Source organism: Rana temporaria, chromosome 11, assembly GCF_905171775.1.
Source record: "Rana temporaria chromosome 11, aRanTem1.1, whole genome shotgun sequence".
NCBI lineage: Eukaryota > Metazoa > Chordata > Amphibia > Anura > Ranidae > Rana > Rana temporaria.
In genome coordinates this window covers 150,982,914-151,003,738 of record NC_053499.1, presented here as the reverse complement: position 1 = coordinate 151,003,738, position 20,825 = coordinate 150,982,914, and the positions used below count along the sequence as shown (strand labels likewise).

The 20,825-nt window shown below is 49.1% G+C and overlaps 1 protein-coding gene across 1 annotated transcript in view; it reads right to left on the bottom strand.

Moving 5' to 3' along the window:
* RHPN2 (rhophilin Rho GTPase binding protein 2) overlaps window positions 1–20,825 on the bottom strand; it is an 87,291-nt gene that overhangs the window by 37,320 nt on the left and 29,146 nt on the right. The window contains exons 2-4 of the mRNA XM_040329450.1: window positions 13,958–14,070; window positions 8,405–8,533; window positions 1,325–1,400 (exon numbers count right to left, since the gene is read on the bottom strand). Of these exons, the coding sequence (XP_040185384.1) occupies window positions 1,325–1,400; window positions 8,405–8,533; window positions 13,958–14,070 (318 nt within the window). The remainder of the gene's footprint in view (window positions 1–1,324; window positions 1,401–8,404; window positions 8,534–13,957; window positions 14,071–20,825) is intronic.

Here is a 20,825-nt window from a genome sequence, read left to right as displayed (position 1 = left end):
CAGACACGATACAAGAGATGGTCAGAGACTGCAGACACGATACAAGAGATGGTCAGAGACTGCAGACACACTACAAGAGATGGTCAGAGACTACAGATATACTACAGGAGATGGTCAGATACTACAGACATACTACAGGAGATGGTCAGGGACTGCAGACATGATACAAGAGATGGTCAGAGACTGCAGACATGATACAAGAGATGGTCAGAGACTGCAGACATGATACAAGAGATGGTCAGAGACTGCAGACATGATACAAAAGATGGTCAGAGACTGCAGACACGATACAAGAGATGGTCAGAGACTGCAGACACACTACAAGAGATGGTCAGAGACTACAGATATACTACAGGAGATGGTCAGATACTACAGACATACTACAGGAGATGGTCAGGGACTGCAGACATGATACAAGAGATGGTCAGAGACTGCAGACATGATACAAGAGATGGTCAGAGACTGCAGACATGATACAGGAGACGGTCAGAGACTGCAGACATGATACAAGAGATGGTCAGAGACTGCAGACATATTACAGGAGATGGTCAGAGACTGCAGACATATTACAGGAGATGGTCAGAGACTGCAGACATGATACACCAGATGGTCAGAGACTGCAGACATGATACAACAGATGGTCAGAGACTGCAGACACATTACAGGAGATGGTCAGAGACTGCAGCGATACCACAGGAGACAGTGAGAGATTATAGACGTAGTACAGGAGATAGTCCGAGTGCAGCCCTAGGTTGGGCACCAAGGGATTTTTATTTCTATGTCCCTCCCTGGTGGGGATTTGCTCTCTGTTTTTCCGGGTGATGTGTCACCAGAACAGGAGGTGAGCATATATATCCCAATGGGGACATCTGTTCTGTCTATGAGGAGATTTTCCCCTTGGCTTGGAGAGATCTTCTGCTGTGTCCCTAGGACTGGAAATGAAGGGAAGACACAGGCAGCTGAGGTCCTAACCCTTCTCTATCCAAACTTAATAAAAAGTTGACACTTGAAGCTTGAAGGCGACCACATTCAGCCAACCAAAATGTTTTGTCCATTAAAATAAATGTTTTGGGTTGTCGGCGATGCGCTGAGCGGTAGTCACGCCCTTGATAACAGATTTCCTGATAGTAAAGATATTTGCCAGTACACCACGGAACGTCATAAATAGCGTCCGAACTGATAATTTATTGCGTGATCACAGGAGAGCGATCTGCTGATAGCACACCTTGTACCCGAACGTCCTCCGTATCTGGTAGACGGGGCGTCTTGCGCAATTTACAACCCAAAGCAATCATCAGCAACAATTTGAAATATTTCCTCTTACCTTGAACGGCGTGGTGAAATCAACGTCTTTTGTCTCTTTGAGGCCCAGAGGGATGAGCGGAATGCTGGAGGTTTGCCTGCAATACACAACATACCCGAGTCAGAGAAACGCAGAGCCCATGGCAACCCCCATAGAAAGAATGGAATTAATGAGGGGGGGGGGGGGGGCAAGTTGTGACATTGGCATGTGACGTCCGTGTTCTGAATGTGACATTGGCCGGTACACAAAGATGGCAGCTGCAAGCCCCGGGCATGCTTTATAAAAAAGAAACTTAAAGGGAGACTCCACTTCAAAGAAAGCGTTTTTGTCACTGCCCCTTTAAAAAGGTACAGTATGTAAACCCCAATAATCAGATGCAACAATGTATCTCTTTAGGTAAGTAGGTGGAGTCATGGGCATATCCCCCCGCCCCCCTTTTCCCATCAGTGCATCCTGACCCACTGGACAGGGACAGAAATTTGGCCCTGGACTTCATCCACACTGGCCCACTTTGACAGGTCTCTCCCATGGCGGCCGGACAACTCCCGCACCCCGCCGGCCACCCAAGCCCCCTCTCCCCCTTCACTTGCCGTTCTACTTTATTAGAGTAGAACGGCTGGTACTGGTACTCTTATAGGCAGTACCAGTGGGGAAGCTAGACATTATTTCACTCGGGGCAAAGAATCAGTTCGGTGCCCCCCCTTATGGGACAAGATTAGGCAGAAGTGAGAAACTCCCAGGCCATAGCTGTTGAGTCAGCTGTCTGTCCCCTCCCCCATGCTCCTCTGTCGTCCCCCCTGCTCCTCTGGTCCTCCCCCTGCTTCTTTGTTCCCCCCCAGGTGAGCGCTGCGGGGAGGGAGAGACAGAGGACCGGAGGGGGGCGGCAGTCCGCTGTCACTGAAGCCGGCCCACTGAGCCATCGGGCCACCGGGAAACTCCCTGTAGTCCCAATGGCCAGTCCATCCCTGCGCTGGTCTATAGAACAGGCATCACTCTGAGTATTGCCAACTTGATTCACCTGTTTCAGGCTTCTGAGGATCTCATCAATGCAAAATTCAGCTTTACTGGCTCTATGGTACCAGCTGTATGCGGGTCATAGATACCAGCTCTGCAAAATGATGGCTAGATCTGGGGACCAGATGTAAGGGGGGGGACTTCCAAGAGGAACTCTGATTTCAGGGGGCTCTGATGAGAACATTCACATTGATACAAAGGGGGATCTGATAGGGACTCTGATGTAAGGAGGCTCTGATGGAGACCCTGAAGTAAAGGGGGGCTCTGTTTCGGATCCTGATATAAGGGGGACCCCTGAAGAGGACCCTGATGTAAGGGGAAGTCTAAGGTTAATTTTGATGTAAGGGAGGCTCTGATGGGGATCCTGGTGTAAACGCGGACCCCCGGCGTAAGGGGGCTTTGATGGGAACATTGATGCAAAGGGGGCTCTGATAGGGACCCTTAAGCAAGGGGAATCCTAAGGATTATTCTGATGCAAGGGAGGCTCTGATGAGGATCCTGGTGTAAATGCGGACTCTGGTGTAAGGGGGAACTCATAAGATGGACTCTGATGTGAACTCTGATATAAGTGAGGGTGTTGATGGGGTTCCTGATGTCAGAGGGACTCTGATGGGAACCCTGATGTAAGGGGGACTCTGATGGGGACCATGATATAAAGAGGGACAATAATGGGAACCCTGATGGGGACCATGATATAAAGAGGGACAATAATGGGGACCCTGATGTAAGGGGGACTCTGATGGGGACCATGATATAAAGAGGGACAATAATGGGGACCCTGATGTAAGGGGGACAATGATGGGGATGCTGATGTAAGGGGGGAACTCCTAAGATGGACTCTGATGTAAGGGGGTGTTGAAGGGGACCCTAATGTCAGAGGGGCTCTGGTGGGAACCTTGATGTAAACGGGGCTCCGATGGGGACCCTGCTGTAAGGAGGCTCTGATGGAGACCCTGAAGTAAAGTGGGACTCAGTTTGGGCCCTCGCTATAAGGGGGGGCCCCCGAAGAGAACTCTGATGCAAGGTTAATCCCAAGGTGGATTCAGATGTAAGGGAGGCTCTGATGGGGATGCTGATGTAAGGGGGAACACCTAAGATGGACTCTGATGTGGTCTCTGATGTAAGGGAGGTGGTGCGGATGGGGGCCTTGATGTCACAGGGGCTCTAATGGGAACCCTGATGTAAGGGGGACTCCGATGGGAACTATGATGTAAAGGGGGACAATGATGAGGACCCTGATGTAAAAAAGGGATCCGATAGGGACCACAATGCAAGGGGGCTCTGATTGGGACCCCGATATACACTGAAGGGGAACTTCTGATGTAAGTGGGGGCTTTGATGGGGATCCAAATGTAAAGGGGCACCTATATAAGGTAGGAGCTCAAATGTATGCAGGGCTTTGATGGGAACCCGGAAATAAGGGGGGATTTCTAAGGTGGATTCTGATGTGGGGGGGGGGGGCTTTAATGCAAGTAGGGTTAAGATGGGGACCCCAATATATACCCCATATACCCCTCCAACAGGTTCCATATACAGACAGCCGATATGAAAGCACTGAATATGTTCCATCATTACCTAATGAGGATATTCTGAGTAATTCAGGGAGTGTTACAGCCAGCCTCAGATAATAAGGGGGGGAGGGGGTGACTGGTTACAGTAAAACTACATTATGTTCTATAGTTATCTCTCTGATTACCAAAATAAAACTTTACAGTGCGCCACACCCAGCGCTGAGGAATGCGATCACATGCTACTCATCGTAATGAGTAAATAAACACAATCCATTCCAGATCGCCAGACTGCTTTATTCTTCATGCGTCAGAAAATATACGATTCTACTTTTTTCTCCCGAAGAATGACGCCATCTTTGCCGAGGCATCGTCCAGGGTCACCATCTACTTCCCGGCTCAGAGATGACACAGCCGTGTAAATCCGTGCGCCTGGTCACAAACGTCTGACACAGCGCCGTCAATTTACACAGCACTTTACATACACATTGTACATTCACATCCGCCCCTGCCCCCCCAAGGAGCTTACAATCTAAAAGGGAAATAGAACTTATATACAGGGGAGGGCTGGGCCAGGGGGCAGGGTGGCAATTGCCTCCCAGGCCGCCCTGACTCATGTTCAAAATAGCCGGCAGCCGCTGCCCACTACCATTTTTTTTTTTATGGTCTAGGAAGTTGGGCCGGGGGCATTGCCACGGCGGCCGACCGCTAACTGTTGCAACCCATAGCTGACCCCCCCCCATACACCCCATGTAACCTGCCCCAATGATCAGGCTGAATTGATGGGCACTGGAGTTGGCTGCACTGGTGAGGCTGCATTGAAAAACCAGATGGGCCATAGATGGTGAGGTGATTTGGCGGTTCAATGGCCACCTGACTGAACTTGCCCCCCAGGCCTAAGGCTGCCAGCCCTCCCCTGCTTATATATGAGAAATAAGTACAAATACCACCCAGCACTGTTACCAGAAAGAGTTCATTTTGTGCTGAACTCTACAAGATTCCCTGTTGGTGATTGGAGCCCAGGAGGGTTTAATGGGCCTGTAGAACCAGGGCCGATCCTAGGCAGGGTGCACGGGGTGCTCTGCACCCAGGCGCCGCAGAGGTGGGGGCTCCAAAGTGCTCCCCTCCCTTCTTATTGATGTAGCGGGTGCTGCGGTTCCCCATCCCGCTAGCTCTCTCCGCTGGCAACTGACAAGAGCGCATACCTTCGGAATCCGGGCTGGGTACCACTGCGGAGCCTAGTACCGGAACACGTTCCGGTACTAGGCTCCACTAATTAATTCTGTCCGGTGCGCATGGAGCAGTCTCCTGTCTGCCCCACCCCCTCTGTGTGTGTCGGCTCTTCTCCCATAGGCGGTGTAACAAGAGGCTTCTGGGTTGGCCGGAGCTGCTGCCAATCATCCCGTGCACTCTCAGAAATGCTCTCTGAGTGCCACCCTCCAAGTAACCAAAGATGCCACATATGCCCCGCCCCCCTGTAATGTGCTTCTGCTCCCAGGGTGCCCGAGCTACAGAGATCTATTGGACAAGTACTGATCTATAGGGACACCTGCTGTGGGGGCTCTGATGGGGGACACCTGCTGTGGGGGGGGGGGGTGCTCTTATGGGGAACACCTGCTGTGGGGGGGGGGGGGGCTCTGATGGGGGACACCTGCTGTGGGGGGGGGGGCTCTGATGGGGGGACACCTGCTGTGGGGGGCTCTGATGGGGGACACCTGCTGTGGGGGGCTCTGATGGGGGACACCTGCTGTGGGGGGCTCTGATGGGGGACACCTGCTGTGGGGGGCTCTGATGGGGGACACCTGCTGTGGGGGGCTCTGATGGGGGACACCTGCTGTGGGGGGCTCTGATGGGGGACACCTGCTGTGGGGGGGTGCTCTGATGGGGGACACTAATGAAGAATTCTTAGGGGAGCAGCTCTGTTGTTTAGTCGTAGCCATAGAAACATTTGTAAAGGGGGGGAGTTAGTAAGATGACCACGCCCATGTGGGGGCGCCAGAAATATTTCTGCACCCAGGCGTCTGACCCTAGGATCGGCCCTGTGTAGAACCGTCTCTTATCAATCGAGAAATTCAGGTCTGAGCGTCTCAAAATAGTCAAGAAATGCAGCTGAAGCCCCCTTATCTCTAAGTGGGAGATATGCGTCTTGGGTAAACAACGGCTGGAGAGAGGGCAGAGCCCGCCCCTTTCTATGGATTCCTGCGCTGTGTGGTTGCGGCGACATGAAGCTCACTCTATGGTGATGTAAAGCCTTCTCTACTCGGTTATTATAAAAATGTGCAAGAGAAAAAAAAAAGAGAAAAAAAAGAAAAAAATCAGACAAAGTATTCATAGCAGCCAATCAGGATCCTGCAAACATTTGCTAAACTGGGAGAGGAAAAAACGTAAGCCGCACTCTCATTGGTTGCTACGATCAATGTAGATTTCCCATGTTATTTGCATTATAGTACCTCCTTTTCCCTAAGGTCCGGTTCACAGCATTCCTGTGCGATTCATGTTCAGTTCTGTGCGATTTCAGTCCATTCATTTTGAATGGGCTGAAACTGCACCGGACTAAAAAAAAAATTGCACGGCACTAATGCCGTGTACACACGATTGGATTTCCGATGGGATAAAATCCGATGGAATTTTCCGTCGGAATTCTGATGAAGCTGCCTTTCATCAGTCTTGCCTACAAACGATCAGACTAAATCCCGACCATCCAAAATGCGGTGACGTAAAGCGCTACGACAAGCCGGAAAAAGTTCAATGCTTCCGAGCATGCGTCGACTTGATTCGGAGCATGCGTGGATTTTTCTCCGATGGAGTTCCACACCAATGATCGGAATTTCCCATCGTCCCCCCCCCCCCCCCCCCCATATCTGAAAAATTTAAAACATGTTCTATTTTTTTTACACCGATGGAAAAAAGTCAGATGGGGCCCACACACACACGATTGGTTTTTCTGATGAAAAAAGTCCATCTGACCGATTGTGTGTACACGGCATAAAAATAGTGTGTGCACTACTTTTGGAAACTCGTTGCAATTGCATTGTATTGTACTTCTGGACCATGCAAACCAGTGCTGTGCGTTTGCAACCTGCATTTGGGGGCGCCATTAAAGTGTTACTAAACCCAGGGACCCTGCAGTCACCATATCCGGTCTCCCACAGTACACAGAACATAGAAATGCAATTATTTTACTAAATATAAACTGCTAAATACCTTTTCTCATCAGAAGTATATAGCAGTGTTTGGTTAATGCTTGTAGGAGGAGTTTTCATTCTCCTTCGATTGTCCAATGAGGGACCTTACTATCTGCCACACGCAAGGGCTGTTACACTTCCCTCTATCAACCTGGGATTCTACAGCCATCCACTGGGAGTTGTGATAGTTCCCTTCACGGGACATCTAAATGCCGACGGACTGATGTGAACCTCTCCTCATCTGGATTCAGCAGTGGTATCGTTGTACACATTTTTATACCAGTATCATACTTGGCTACATGTTTTTATGACTGCTTTTGGTACAGTTTGGTATTACTCGCACCATTTTTACAGTTTATGTAGCTACATCGATTTTATCTCCAGTGCAATATTTATTTGGTTACCTACTTGAAGACTATAAAAGTTTTAATGCTATTCCCATTGAGCGCTGCCTTTGTGTGTTTTTTGTATCCTGCTATCCATTTTCCAGTAGTTGGTAGCTGCATTGGGAATCAGCCTGCAAGGAGATCAGCTAAAAGTAGTTGGATCTGTATGTGCGTTATAATTAATTGAAATTAGTCGATTAAAAAAAAAAAAAAAAAAAAACGATTAATCGAACAGAAACATTTTGATCAGTAACAGCCCTAATAATATTATATATATATATATATATATATATATATATATATATATATATATATATATATATATATATATATATATATATATATATATATATATATATATATATATATATATATATATATATATATATATATATATATATATATATATTATCTCTCACAGCAAAAAGCACTGCAGAAATGCTCAAAAGCAACAAGCATAGGTGCGAAGAGAGCCTTATGTGGCATTTTACTACTTCCCATAATAAAAGAATGTTGAAGTAAAAATAGCCTAAAAATAAAGAATAAAATATTTTTTTGCCCAATTCACACAGAATGAATGTACATTCAGATTCGCTGGAAGAATGGCTATGAAATTTTTTATTTAATAAATAAAAAAATAAAAAAAAATAAAAAATTATTAAATATAAAAACCCGCAAATTGCAGCAAAAAAAATAAATGCAAACATCACAGCAGAAACGCTCAAAAGCGACATGCAGATTCGCTGGAAGAATGGCTATGCAATCTTTATTTTTTTTATATAAATGGACCCTTTACTGTCTTATGAGTGAATCAGAATTGGTTTTATTACTCAATCTGCTTGCAATACATTATATACATTTTGTTATATTATCAATATCTGGGAGGCTTTTTATAACACAGCTGGATGGAATAGATGATGGAATGATGGTTTGGGGGGTTGTTGAGTTTTCCCTTTAACCCTTAGCCCCCCCCCCCCCCCCCCCCCATGACCCATTGAGCACACTTACTCTGTGTGTTGGTACACCTCCACCGATATGTTCAGCCTCTCCAGCTCTTCCTTCAGCACCTGCAGGTTGGAGTTGACGTAGCTGAGCTCCAGGAGGACTTGCTCTCGGACTTTGTTGTTGGTGGAGGCCCTGCAGAGAGAGAGAGGAAATAATTAGTACATTGTTTTAGGTTCGGAGTCACCTCTGGGGCACCTGAACCGAGAAGAATGTTGGAGGCGCTCTCCACATTTTTACCTTTTTATTCCACAATGGGATTAAAGGGGTTGTAAGACCCCTTTCATACTGGGGGGGGGGGGGGGGTTTCAGGGGCTTCAGCGCTGGAAATAGTCTCCGCTAAGCCCCTGAAAACCGCGTCCCATTCATTCAGGTGCGACTTTTCACACTGGGGCGATGCGTTTGTGGGACGTTCCGAAAAGTCCTGCAAGCAGCATCTTTGGGGCGGGTTGGGAGCGCTGTATTTGGCGCTCCCAATACGCCATGCCCATTGGAATGAATGGACAGCTCTCAGTGGTGGCTGATGGGTAATTCTTTGGGGAGCAGCAAACAAACCCCCCCAGCGGCGTGGCACAGCAATTTTTTTCACAACCGTGTGTATGCAAGGCAGGTTTGAGAGGAATCTGGACAAATCACGTCGAGAAAAACATTGTTTATTTCCATGACATGAATAACGGTCGTGTGTACACCTAGGCGATTTGAATCCTGGGCGGAATCGCCTTGATTCCAAAACGCGGCGAAACCCGTGAGGCGTTGTGACCCCATTGCTTGACAGGTGGTGAAGAGGTACTTCATTTTCACCCATTTAAACCCTGAAAATGGCCACTCACAGCCGGGCGAATGGGGCGCATTACACGTGGTTGCGATGCGGTCTTGTTCGGTGATACCTTCAGCCTTGACATGTGTACAGCCCCGAGCAGCTGCATCGCCTTTTATCCGGTAGGCGGCCGGGGGGGGGGGGGGGGGTGGTAAAAACTGCAACTCATTTGCTTGCTTATACCACCCCCTGTGTGAATAGTGTTCCTGCCTTTCCTGAAACCTGAACTTCAGGACGCAAAGCTTGGATGTCGCTCACATTTGTGAATGAGGTAGCACACAGCCGATACTTCCTACAACAAGGCAGACAGATACTCAATGACAATGTGTGAATCGGGATGACAGAGGGGTGACGGCTGATCCTGTGCATTGCACTACAATGTTGAACTTTTGAAATAAAAATAAAAAATAGTGAACAGGCAGGATTTTAATGCAATTGCGATATACTACAGGGATGATTTACTAAGACTGGAGAGTGCAAAATCTGATGCAGCTCTACATAGAAACCAATCAGCTTCCAGGTTTTATTGCCAAAGCTTAATAGAACAAGCTGAAGGTAGCAGCCGATTGGCTGCCATGCACAGCTGCACCAGATTTTGTATTCTCCAGTTTTAGTAAAGCAACCCTCTATGTCACAGCATGATGCTAATTCCATGTGCCATCTGCTGACAGTACCACCCATGACGCTAATGCCATAACGCACGTGTTACCTGCTGACAGTGCCACCCATGCGGCCAATGCCATATTGCGTTATGGCATTAGCGTCATGGGTGGCACTGTCTGCAGAACAATATGGCATTGGCCGCATGGGTGGCACTGTCAGCAGGTAACACATGCGTTATGGCCCAACGCATGTGCTACCTGCAGACAGTGCTACCCATGCGGCCAATGGCATTATGCCATTGATGGCATGGGAGGCACTGTCTTCAGCACAATATGGCATCTGGAGAGGGGCCAGGGGTGGAGCTGAAGCAGGGACCAGGGGTGGAGCTAAAGGGGGCCCCGTCAGGTAGGCTGTACGGGGCCCCGTGATTTATATCAGCGGCCCTGGTCACAGGCGTAACTAGAACCTTGAAGGCCCCGGTGCAAGAAACCATGAGGGGCCTTTCCATCATTCTCAAGGCCCTTCCCACTGATCCCGGGGCCCTTCACCCCTGTCACCAGGCCCAATGTGACTCAAGTAAAAAGGGACACAAAAGCAAGTCGCAAGGAAATCGCACCATTTTGAATTCACAGCAACGGGACCCTTTCACATGTTCTGCAGCCCCCCCCCCCCCCCCCATGGTGGCGGAACACCAGGGCCCGTTCACAAGTGCAACCTTTGCAACGCCGATAGTTCCACCATTGCCGCATGTCTCTTCTGCATTATAGTTTCTTACCCGTCTGTTCACGCCGAGCTGCACAAGCTCAGCTTGATGCCGAGATAATAAACTCCGGCGTATGCTCCGCCTTTGGAGTGCAACTTTGGATGGGTGCAGCTTGGATCCAACTTTGGCTTTGACCAGTGATAATGGAAAACTGCTGCACACAAATTGCATTGAATAACATTCAGGTACGACTTCTTAGTCACACATATATAAAATGGTTATCATTGCAAAACATTGGAGACACCGGTGCAACTTGTCATGCAATTTGACAAATCCAAAATTTGCATGACAAGTTGCACCTTATTGTCGGCAATGGAACTGGTCAAATCGGTGCGACTAAGATTTTGCAGTGCCGCACCGATTTGGAAAAAAAAAAAAAGGCTTCCTGCACCCGTTTTTTGCGATTTAAGTTGCACAGACATTTGTGCATGAAGTCGCACAGATGCCAGCCAAGTCACAGCTGAAATCGCACTGACCTACAGCTGAACCAGGTTACTTGGCCGTTGGGCCGTCTGTGCCGATAGGCAGCAGCAGGGCCAGGACAAGGGGTGGGCAGGAGGAGGCGGCTGCCCTGGGTGTTTATTGCAGGGATGGGGCCACCCTAACCCTAAGGGAAGGGGGGGGGGGGCGCAGTCTGGATGTCCCGGCACTGGGCAGCTCACACACAGCAGGCTGACAACGCGGCTGCCCATTGCAAGGCAGTGGCTTAGCGTTGTCAGCCTGCAACAGGAAGTGATGTTATTGGCAGGATGGGGCCACCCTAAGGGAAGGGGGGGGGGCGCAGTCTGGATGTCCCGGCACTGGGCAGCTCACACACAGCAGGCTGACAACGCGGCTGCCCATTGCAAGGCAGTGGCTTAGCGTTGTCAGCCTGCAACAGGAAGTGATGTTATTGGCAAAATCTCCAGTAAAGGAAACTTTGCCACAGATTCACTTGGACTTAGAAAAGAGAATTTTGTTTCAGAATGAGGAAATCCTGGCGTTGTACATATACAGTTTGTAAAAAAAAGTTCAGATGATGTGAAACAATGCCTGGAATTTTTTCATTAGCCTTTGAGTGTCACAATGGAGGGGGAGGGAGTTCTGTAGTTCACATACCTGAACTTTTCTCCTCACTCCCATAGCCGGCCAGCAAAGAGGAGAAGAGCATGTGCAGCTGTTGCAGAAGGAGGCCGCTGATGCACAGGTCCACTTTAATCTACAAAGCCGTCCACATGACAATGGAGGATTCCCTCAGACAATGGAGGATTCCCTCAGACAAGGGGGCGTCAGAAGAGACGACTTAAGTACCATGTAGTGCTTTTATGAGTTCCAATAGAAAAAGGAAAAAGGGGGGGGGGGCAGAGACAAATCACAACAGGGTGATTGTCTCTTTCACAGTCTAGGACCACCAAGGCAAGAGGACCGTAAATAAGTCCATAGAAGCGAAACAAAGCACAGCGGCCAGTCACTGTCCTGACTTAAACACTTGACCTCCGGAAAGGTTTGTCTGAGGGAATCCTCTCTGGTCATGTGGAACCCTTTGATCACCCCTGATGTTAACCCCCTTCCCAGCCAGCGTTATTAGTAGTGACAGTGCATATTTTGTAGCACTGATCACTGTAATAGTGTCACTTGTCCCCAGAAAGAGTCAGTGTCCAAATGTCCTCCGCAATATAGCAGCCCCGCTATAAGTTGTTGATTGCCGCCATTACTAGCATAATAAAATAAATAAAAAACTGTCCCATAGGTTGTAGATGCTATAAAACTGTTGCACAACCAATATACACTCACTGTACTCAGGGCTGTTTTTAAAACAGGGAAAAAGGGGCAGCTGGCCTGGCCTGGGCCCCACAACAATGACAGGGCCCAGGCCAGGCCAGCTGCCCCTTTTTCCCTGTTTTAAAAACAGCCCTGAGTACAGTGAGTGTATATTGGTTGTGCAACAGTTTTATAGCTGCCTCATACTTGCCAACTATCCCAGTTTAAATTCCCTTGTACTTTGAAGTTTTTGTCATGTGCTGTGTCCTGATATCTCAGTGTGAAGTGCTGCTACTAATGCTGCCCAGCTCTGCCCTATTGTTGTGTACAGATGACTCACCTGCAGACCCTGTGTTTACATGTAAAATAACCGTCATTAATATGTAAATAACGGGAGCATTCATATGTAAATATCGGCAGCATTCATATGTAAATAGCTGAGGCCGACGGAATTCATATGTAAATAAAGGCAGCATGTATATCATGCCCCTCTGCAGTGAAGAGATGATGTGTTGCAACCTCTAGCAACCAATCAGTGGTTGCTAGAAAAAAAACGGATAGCCAACGGCTCTAAATCTAGGAGCAGTGCTGCATCGTTGTCACCCCATTAGGTGAGTTTATTTAAGAGCGGACCCAGTGCAGGGATGGTAAGAACTAACTATAATGGGCACAGCCAGTGGTACAGACCAGAGAACTCAGCACAGGGATGGTGCGAACCCCTCATAATGGGCACAGCAGGTGTACAGACCCAGGAACTCAGCACAGGGATGGTGGGAACCCTCATAATGGGCACAGCAGGTGTACAGACCCGGAGACTCAGCACAGGGATGGTGGGAACCACTCATTATGGGCACAGCAGGTGTACAGACCTGGAACTCAGCACAGGGATGGTGAGAACCCCTCATAATGGGCACAGCAGGTGTACAGACCCAGGTACTCAGCACAGGGATGGTGGGAACCCCTCATAATGGGCACAGCGATGGCGGGAACCCCTCATTATGGGCACAGAAGGTGTACAGACCTGGAACTCAGCACAGGGATGGTGGGAACCCCTCATAATGGGCACAGCAGGTGTACAGACCCGGAGACTCAGCACAGGGATGGTGGGAACCCCTCATAATGGGCACAGCGATGGTGGGAACCCCTCATAATGGGCACAGCAGGTGTACAGACCCGGGAACTCAGCACAGGGATGGTGGGAACCCCTCATAATGGGCACAGCAGGTGTACAGACCCGGAGACTCAGCACAGGGATGGTGGGAACCCCTCATAATGGGCACAGCAGGTGTACAGACCCGGGTACTCGGCACAGGGATCTCAATAATAGTGATAGCAGAAGGTCAGAAGAAGACTGTCAGGTGGTTCAGGGTGGACCAGCTTTTTAACAAACATACTAATGGGTATGAAGAAAGTTCTTCATCTCTTCCCTGAGCGGTGGGCACACTGGAGCCGTCACCGGAGCTGCGCGGGGAGGGTATGGTAACCTGAGCGTGACCCGCTGCTACAATCACAGCTTGTCTCTTTGTGTTCATTAGCGAGCCGCATCTGTTTGGGAATCCTCTGTGGGAATCTCGGATCACCGGGCCCCCCCTAAGAACAAAGGGCCCATTCTGTGGCTGAATGGATGGGAACGTACCTCAGGAGGTTCTCAGCTCCGGCCCTCATCCGCATGGCTTTCAGGATCTGATTGTTCAGGCCGGCCCTTTGATTCTGCAGCTTGCTGCGGCCCGTCTGCGCGATGGATTTGCCCTGTAGAGGAGAAGAGATGAAAGAACATTAGTGGGATTCCTGAAAGACAAATTCCTGCTACAAAAACAAGGTTGTGTCTTTGGCTCATACAGGTGGCGGGGGGAACCATAACCCCCATCAACAGTCCAATAAGCTCAACAGGTGCCAAGGATGGAAAAATATAATAATAATTCCATTGAACAATTGTAGTTCAGGTTACCAAATCTGACCGGGTACATTTCCAAATACACAGCGACACCCCATACAATATAAAGTGCAAATGCATTTTCCAACCCGGCATACTGCTGCCCAAAGTAATGAATAGCTATGCTAGCATGCAGAAAAACGCGCACAAGAATACATTTACTGTGGAAAAACGCAAACCGCCGCAAAATCGCTCCGTGAATCATCAGCTGTCAAAAACTCACTTTTTATACTTTTTGGGTGAAAGTGTAAGGGTACTATGTACTCCATGACCATTCACATATGGAGGGGGCCAGGATCTGGGGTAATGGGAGCTTCCAGATTCCGATAATCCCCCTGCCTGTAGACCCCCACAACCACTGGCCAGAGTTGTGGGGAAGAGGCCCTTATCCCCACGCCTTTTTTTTTTACATTTTGGCGTGTAAAAAAAAAGCTTTGTGGGTAAAAAAAAAAAAAAAAAAAAAAAAAAAAACACGTCAATTTTGAATTTTGTTTGGGTACAACCCCGCCCAACCGTGTAATTGTCAAAGCAACGCAGTGGCAAATCGCAAAAAATGGCCCGGTCATTGGGCTGGAGTTCTGCCTCTCGTGCCTGCAAATCACTCCCGACCACCCGTCACGAGCATTGGCACCCCCGCGACGCAGCGTGTTTGCGCCTGCTAGCCCGCTTCAAGCAACCGGCGTACAGCAACGACGGTTCGCCCAGCGGAGCCAACCTGCCCCTAAATAACTGCGGCGGCTGGTCCGCAAGCAGTTAAGAATGTGATGGGTGGCTTCCCGGCCCGCTCCTTAACCAGCTATTTACAATTTGGTAAAACCGGAAAAAATAAATAAAAAAAAATAATGCGTGAAAACAGCATGCACTGGAAAACGCAGCACGAAACGAGCCTGAAAAATGGATCACCCGCAGCCACATAGATGAGAACCTAGTGCCAATCCCTACACGTGGTTCGCGCGCATCCAGAGAGCTACACCCTTGCGCATGTTCACGCAAGCACACCATATGCCCATGTACAGTTAGCGTGCGGCCAATCATTATAGGCCAGTGATAGCGAACCTTGGCACTCCAGATGTTTTGGGACTACATTTTCCATGATGCAGAGTGCATGAGCATCATGGGAAATGTAGTTCCAAAACATCTGGGGTGCCGAGGTTCGCCATCACGGTTATTGGCAGTTGTTTTCTGCAGCTGTGTCTCCCGGGGGCTGAAATGCACTCACAAGTTACATTGTAAAAAACTTGTACACCCCGTGTGCATAAAGCCTTATGACCGGTGATGATCAACCCATGAGGCATCAGGTGCCCCTGACATCACCAAAGGGCCACACATCACGCACTCAGGATTTAATACAAGAAAGTTAAAAATAACAAACGCCCCCCCCCCCCCCCCCCCGTAAATCGCTTCCTGCGCTCGAATGAAGTTAATAGGTCCCTGAATGTCTAAATATTCCCTTTTATCTGTCCCAGTTTACACGGCTCATAACCTGAGTCACTCCCCGGTGAAAGGCGACTGCGCTGCGTGGGATCTATTAAAAGAAGCAATGATGTCATCGCATAAAGAGGTGACAGCATGAGGCACGGTACCGCCCCGCAACTCTCATGCTGTTTGGGAATATTTAAAAAGGGCACTAAAAAAAAAAAAAAAAAATTACACGCGGGTTAAAAATTCACAACATTAGCCAATCCATAAATAATTAAGCAGCTTCATAAAGATGGCGATTGCTGGAAACAGCCCCCAGCTCTTCAATGGAAGTTCATGAGCCGAGATATAGAGAAAGGACTGGACACTGAAGTGGAGAGAATGGGGCTGCTCACCCCGAAAAATATAACAAAAAGAGTTTTCCCAGATGGGGTTGTTGCGCAGCTCTGATAGAGAAAGGTTTAAACCATGTAGTAAAAAATATATATTTTATTTGATTCACATGTAAAAAATGGGAACAAGGAGGGATGGCGCAATGGATGGAACATGAGTTATAGCAGGTACACAAACAGCGTTTACATGAGTGTGTAAAACGGTACACAAATGGTGTTTATACGATCAAAAAAATGCATCAGAATATAAACAATTCTAACGAACGTTTCGACCTGTTAAAGGTCTTCTTCAGAGAAATTTTGTGTAGCTGAAAGGGAACAGATAGTGGTTAGACATCTCATGATTGTAATTTTAAATATTGGAAAATACATTATTACGTTTTAAGTTTGTTCATGAGCCGAGGGTGAGAGTTGACTTCCTAAGTACTGTATATGGGAGGGAGAGAACTTTTGGGAAATCTTTTTAAAGTCTTGCTGATTGTGTAACATATAAGGCAGGCTGTACAGGATTCATCTGCTTTTCATCAATCAGCGGGTTGAAAAGGAATCGATTTCCCCCATCCACACTTTCGAGTTATTGTAGTCAGGGCCGATCCGCCCTATAGGCTCACTATGCAAGCCGCTTAGGGCCCCGCAAAGCTGGGGAGGGCCCATCAAATTACTTGAGGCCCCGCCTGGCGAGAAGTAATTTTTCGGCGCCTCACACCGCTTCTCAACTCGCTGGCTGCATGGGAGAAGAGGCAAGAAGCCAGCACCCCCACTTCTCACTTTAATGTAAGATGTCATTTCCGACAGCCCCTCCCCCGCTTCTCAACTTTAATGTGACATGTCACCCCCCCCCCCCCCCCCCGCTTCTCAATTTGACAATTTGCTTAGGGCGTCAGGTTCGGCACCGATTGTACTGGGGAGACTTCCCCGCTGTCAGAATACAGTGATCAGTGTTGCCGGCTATAGCCTTCCCTGTGCCTCCTCCGCCTCCCCAGCTGTGCCCGCCTCCCCAGCTGTGCTGATCTCATGCCTGGCATCTCCTCTGCCTCCCCAGCTGTGCCCGCCTCCTCCGCTGCGCTGACCCAATACCCGGTGACTTGTCCTTAAGGTTCCCCTAATGGGAAAGTTCCTTCAAGGACTGCGCAGGCGCAAACTTGCCGACGGAAATCTCCGAACCTCGCCCGGCATCCAGGCTCATTCTTTAACATCCCCGTGGATTGGAGGATGTTAAAAAAAAAAAAAAAAAAAAAAAGAGCCAGGAGGCCGAGCGAGCGTAGCGAGAGCCAGGAGGCTGACTGGCCACTTTCCTCAAAATCCACATCGCCCTGGATGCCAGCCGAGGTTCGGAGATTTCCGTCGGCAAGTCCTTAAAGGAACTTTCACGATAGCCGGAACCATATCGGCAGATTACCGGCACCTCCTCTGCCTCCCCAGCTGTGCTCACCTCCTCCGCTGATCTCATGCCCGGCGCCTTCTCCGCCTATACAACTGTGCCCGCCTCCTTCGCTGCGCTAGCTTTATGTCCGCCTCCCCAGCTGTGCCTGCCTCCTCCACTGTGCTGACCTCATGCCCTGTTCCTCCTCTGCCTTCCCAGCTGTGCCCGCCTCCTCCGCTGTGCTGACCTCATGGCCGGCACCTCCTCCGCCTCCCCAGCTGTGCCCGCCTCCCCAGCTGTGCCGACCTCTTCTGCTGCGCTGACCTCATGCCCCGTGCCTCAGCTGTGCCCACCTCTTCTGCTGCTCTGACCTCATGCCCTGCGCCTCTCTGCCTCCCCAGCTGTGCCCACCTTCTCTACCGACCTCATGCCCCGCGCCTCCCCTCCTCATGTTCTCCGGCCAGGCTAACTGAGAAGTCAGCGAGCCGTGGCGGTGCTCCCTAGGCAGCAGTGCGCCCTAGGCAGCTGCCTAGTTCGTCTAGTGAGAGCACCGGTCCTGAAAACAACAGCAGGATCTACATGACTGTTTCATCTCTGAGCCGCCATCTCAGTAGATGGTAACCCTGGAAGATGCCTGAACAAAGATGGCGCCGGAGAGAAAAGCAGATAAAGGCATTGTCAGGGGGAGCCCTGTGATCTCTGTGAGAGGCAATAAATACCTGGTCCATTTCTTACGTCAGTAGAATATTTCCATGAAATGTGCACAGCCTGGCAGAATGCTAATATTTAATACTCTGTCCGTCAGGCTGGGTGTGGAGGTGCCAAACACAAAGAATCCAAGTGTGCTCACACCCAGATAGCGATACGGTCATTACTCACAGGGAGGGCTCATCCTGCAAAAAGCCTCTTAGAGCTGGCACACAGTCCCTGGCAGTACCCGCCGCGCCTGGAATGCCGAGGCTGATGAGGCGGACCATCAGCCAGAGCGCAATGCACCAATCCCGCGGGCGGCACTAACAATGATCCAGCTGGAAGAGGTGCCTTTAATGCCGAACTCCAGGATCATCGTGTGTATTCTTCCAGAATCTCGGTGTTTTTTGTGTATTTCTTCCAGATCTGCGCAGTAATCCAGTGTGAGACTTCCTGTAATAAAGACCGCCCACTGCTGCTCTCTCTCCTTGTGCAGGGGGACTCGTCTCCGCCCCCTCCTGTAGTTTTCTGCCTGTAGTGGGTGGAGCATGTCTGGCCCCTCCCACCACTCTGCTCACTCTCCTTGTGCAGAGTGACTGGTCTTGGCTCCGCCCCCTTCCTAAAGTTTTCTACCTGTAGTGGGTGGAGCCTGAGCCCCTCCCACAGCTCTGATCACTCTCCTTGTGCAGAGTGACTAGTCTTGTCTCCACCTCCTCCTCCTGTAATTTTGTGTAGTAGGTGGAGCTTGCTGGGCCCCTCCCACAGCTCTGCTCTCTCTCCCTGTGCAGGGTGGCTGGTCTGGTCTCCGCCCTTCCTATAGTTTTCCGCATGTAGTGGGTGGAGCCTGCTGAGCCCCTCCCACAGCTCTGCTCTCTCTCCTTGTGCAGGGTGACTGCATAGCTCCCAACTGTCCCTGATTTCGAGCAAAGTTCCTCTGTCCTTCTTTCCTCCTCATGTTGGTCTGAGCTGTATAGATGTATATAAAATGCACCATTTGTCTTTCAAAAAGGGTTTCCCAGAGCTAAACCTTTCATCCAATTTCTAAATTGTTGCATTTATAACTTTCAAAAGCCAATATAAAAAGGAATACTGGTATAAAAAAAAAAAAGGGGGGGGAAGAATGTCCTTGTGGGTTTAACTTTTTTTTTTTTTTTTTTTTTATTATTCTCCTTTAAGGGGGTGTGTCTTAGGCCTGCATAGTTTTGCCAATAGGTTGCCCCATTTCAATTTCACGTGCGACCCGATATCAGACAACGTCTTTGTTGTCTTTCTCTGCCATCAAATTCCTGACCCGGTAGTCACTCGTCGGTATCGGATTTCCCAACAAATATAAAAAGTTTCATGAAGTCACAGGTAACATTTTTCTCCTCCGTTTCATCACACATTCTGATAACACCGGGACACTCCTCTGGTTATTGGAGTACTAGACGCGCCGCCCCCCCCCCCCCGGGGAACATTCTGGAATACTGATGAGCAGGGGGGTACAGGCAGTACACCTGTAAGGGGCCCGGATGGCAACCCTCTTTAACCCCCCCTTTTTTTTTTAGGGGTCCGGAGGTCCCCAGAGGCCTACAGGGCCCCTTGATGGAAACCCCCCCTTTTTTTATTTATTTGTTAGAAAATTTTTTTTTTTTTTTTTTTTTTTTAAGGTCCCCAGAGCCCAGGATGGCAACCGACCCCCCCCCCCCCCACTTTTTTTTTTTTTTTAATTTTATATTTTTTTTTATAGGGGTCACACACACACACACACACACACACACAGGAAACTCCCTTTTTTTTTTTTATTAAAGGGCCCAGAGGTCCCGAATGGCAACCCCCCTTTTTTTGTAATTTCTTTTTTATAAAAAAATAATAATAGTAAGTAAGTAAGTGTGTGTGTATGTGTGTATGTGTGTGTGTATATATATATATATATATATATATATATATATATATATATATATATATATATATATTTATTCTTTATTTCTTTTTTAAATTCGTGGCTTCTCAATTTTAGGCGGCAGCACCCACCCCCCCCCCCCCCCCGGTTCTCTGCTTCTGCTCCAGGGGGCCCATGCCTTAAGCTGTGTAAGGGGCCCCATAATTATTGATGGCAGCCCTGCTGATGAGGATACGCAGCGGAGGACACACCACACCGCTATTGCCGTATAACATTCCTACTGCTTTATCTGCCAGAGGGAGGCGACCTGGCTGCAGTTCAGTAACCCTTTCAGGTCTAGCCCCTCCTCCAGCCTGTGATTGGAGAGCCAAAGGAGAAGCAGCAGACTGAAAGATCATCTCCCTGTCCATCTGCGCTCTTCCTGTCCCTTGTGAGCCGTGCAGCACAACCAATCGGCTTCTTGTGTCTTGGATCTCCTACAGCCTCCGATTGGATATCTCAGTGTCGGTCGATCTCAATCGTGCAGCCTTATGTCATCATGCGCTGCGGCGATTTTCACTGCATTACCGCGTGTCTAACGCACTGCACAAAGATGCAGCATTTATTTTTATTTTATTTTTTAGAGAGACACCAACAACCACAGGACTACAGCAGATTGTCTTGTTCTCGCGTACAGGGCTGCGTTGGGGAAACGCCATCGGTGTGAATGAGCCCCAATCCAGAGAGTGCCATTCCCATCATATATCGGTCTGGGAATATAAATCACGGCTAGGATACAGACAGTCCGGGGCGAGTGCGGAGGGGGCGTGTCCCAGGATGGATCTG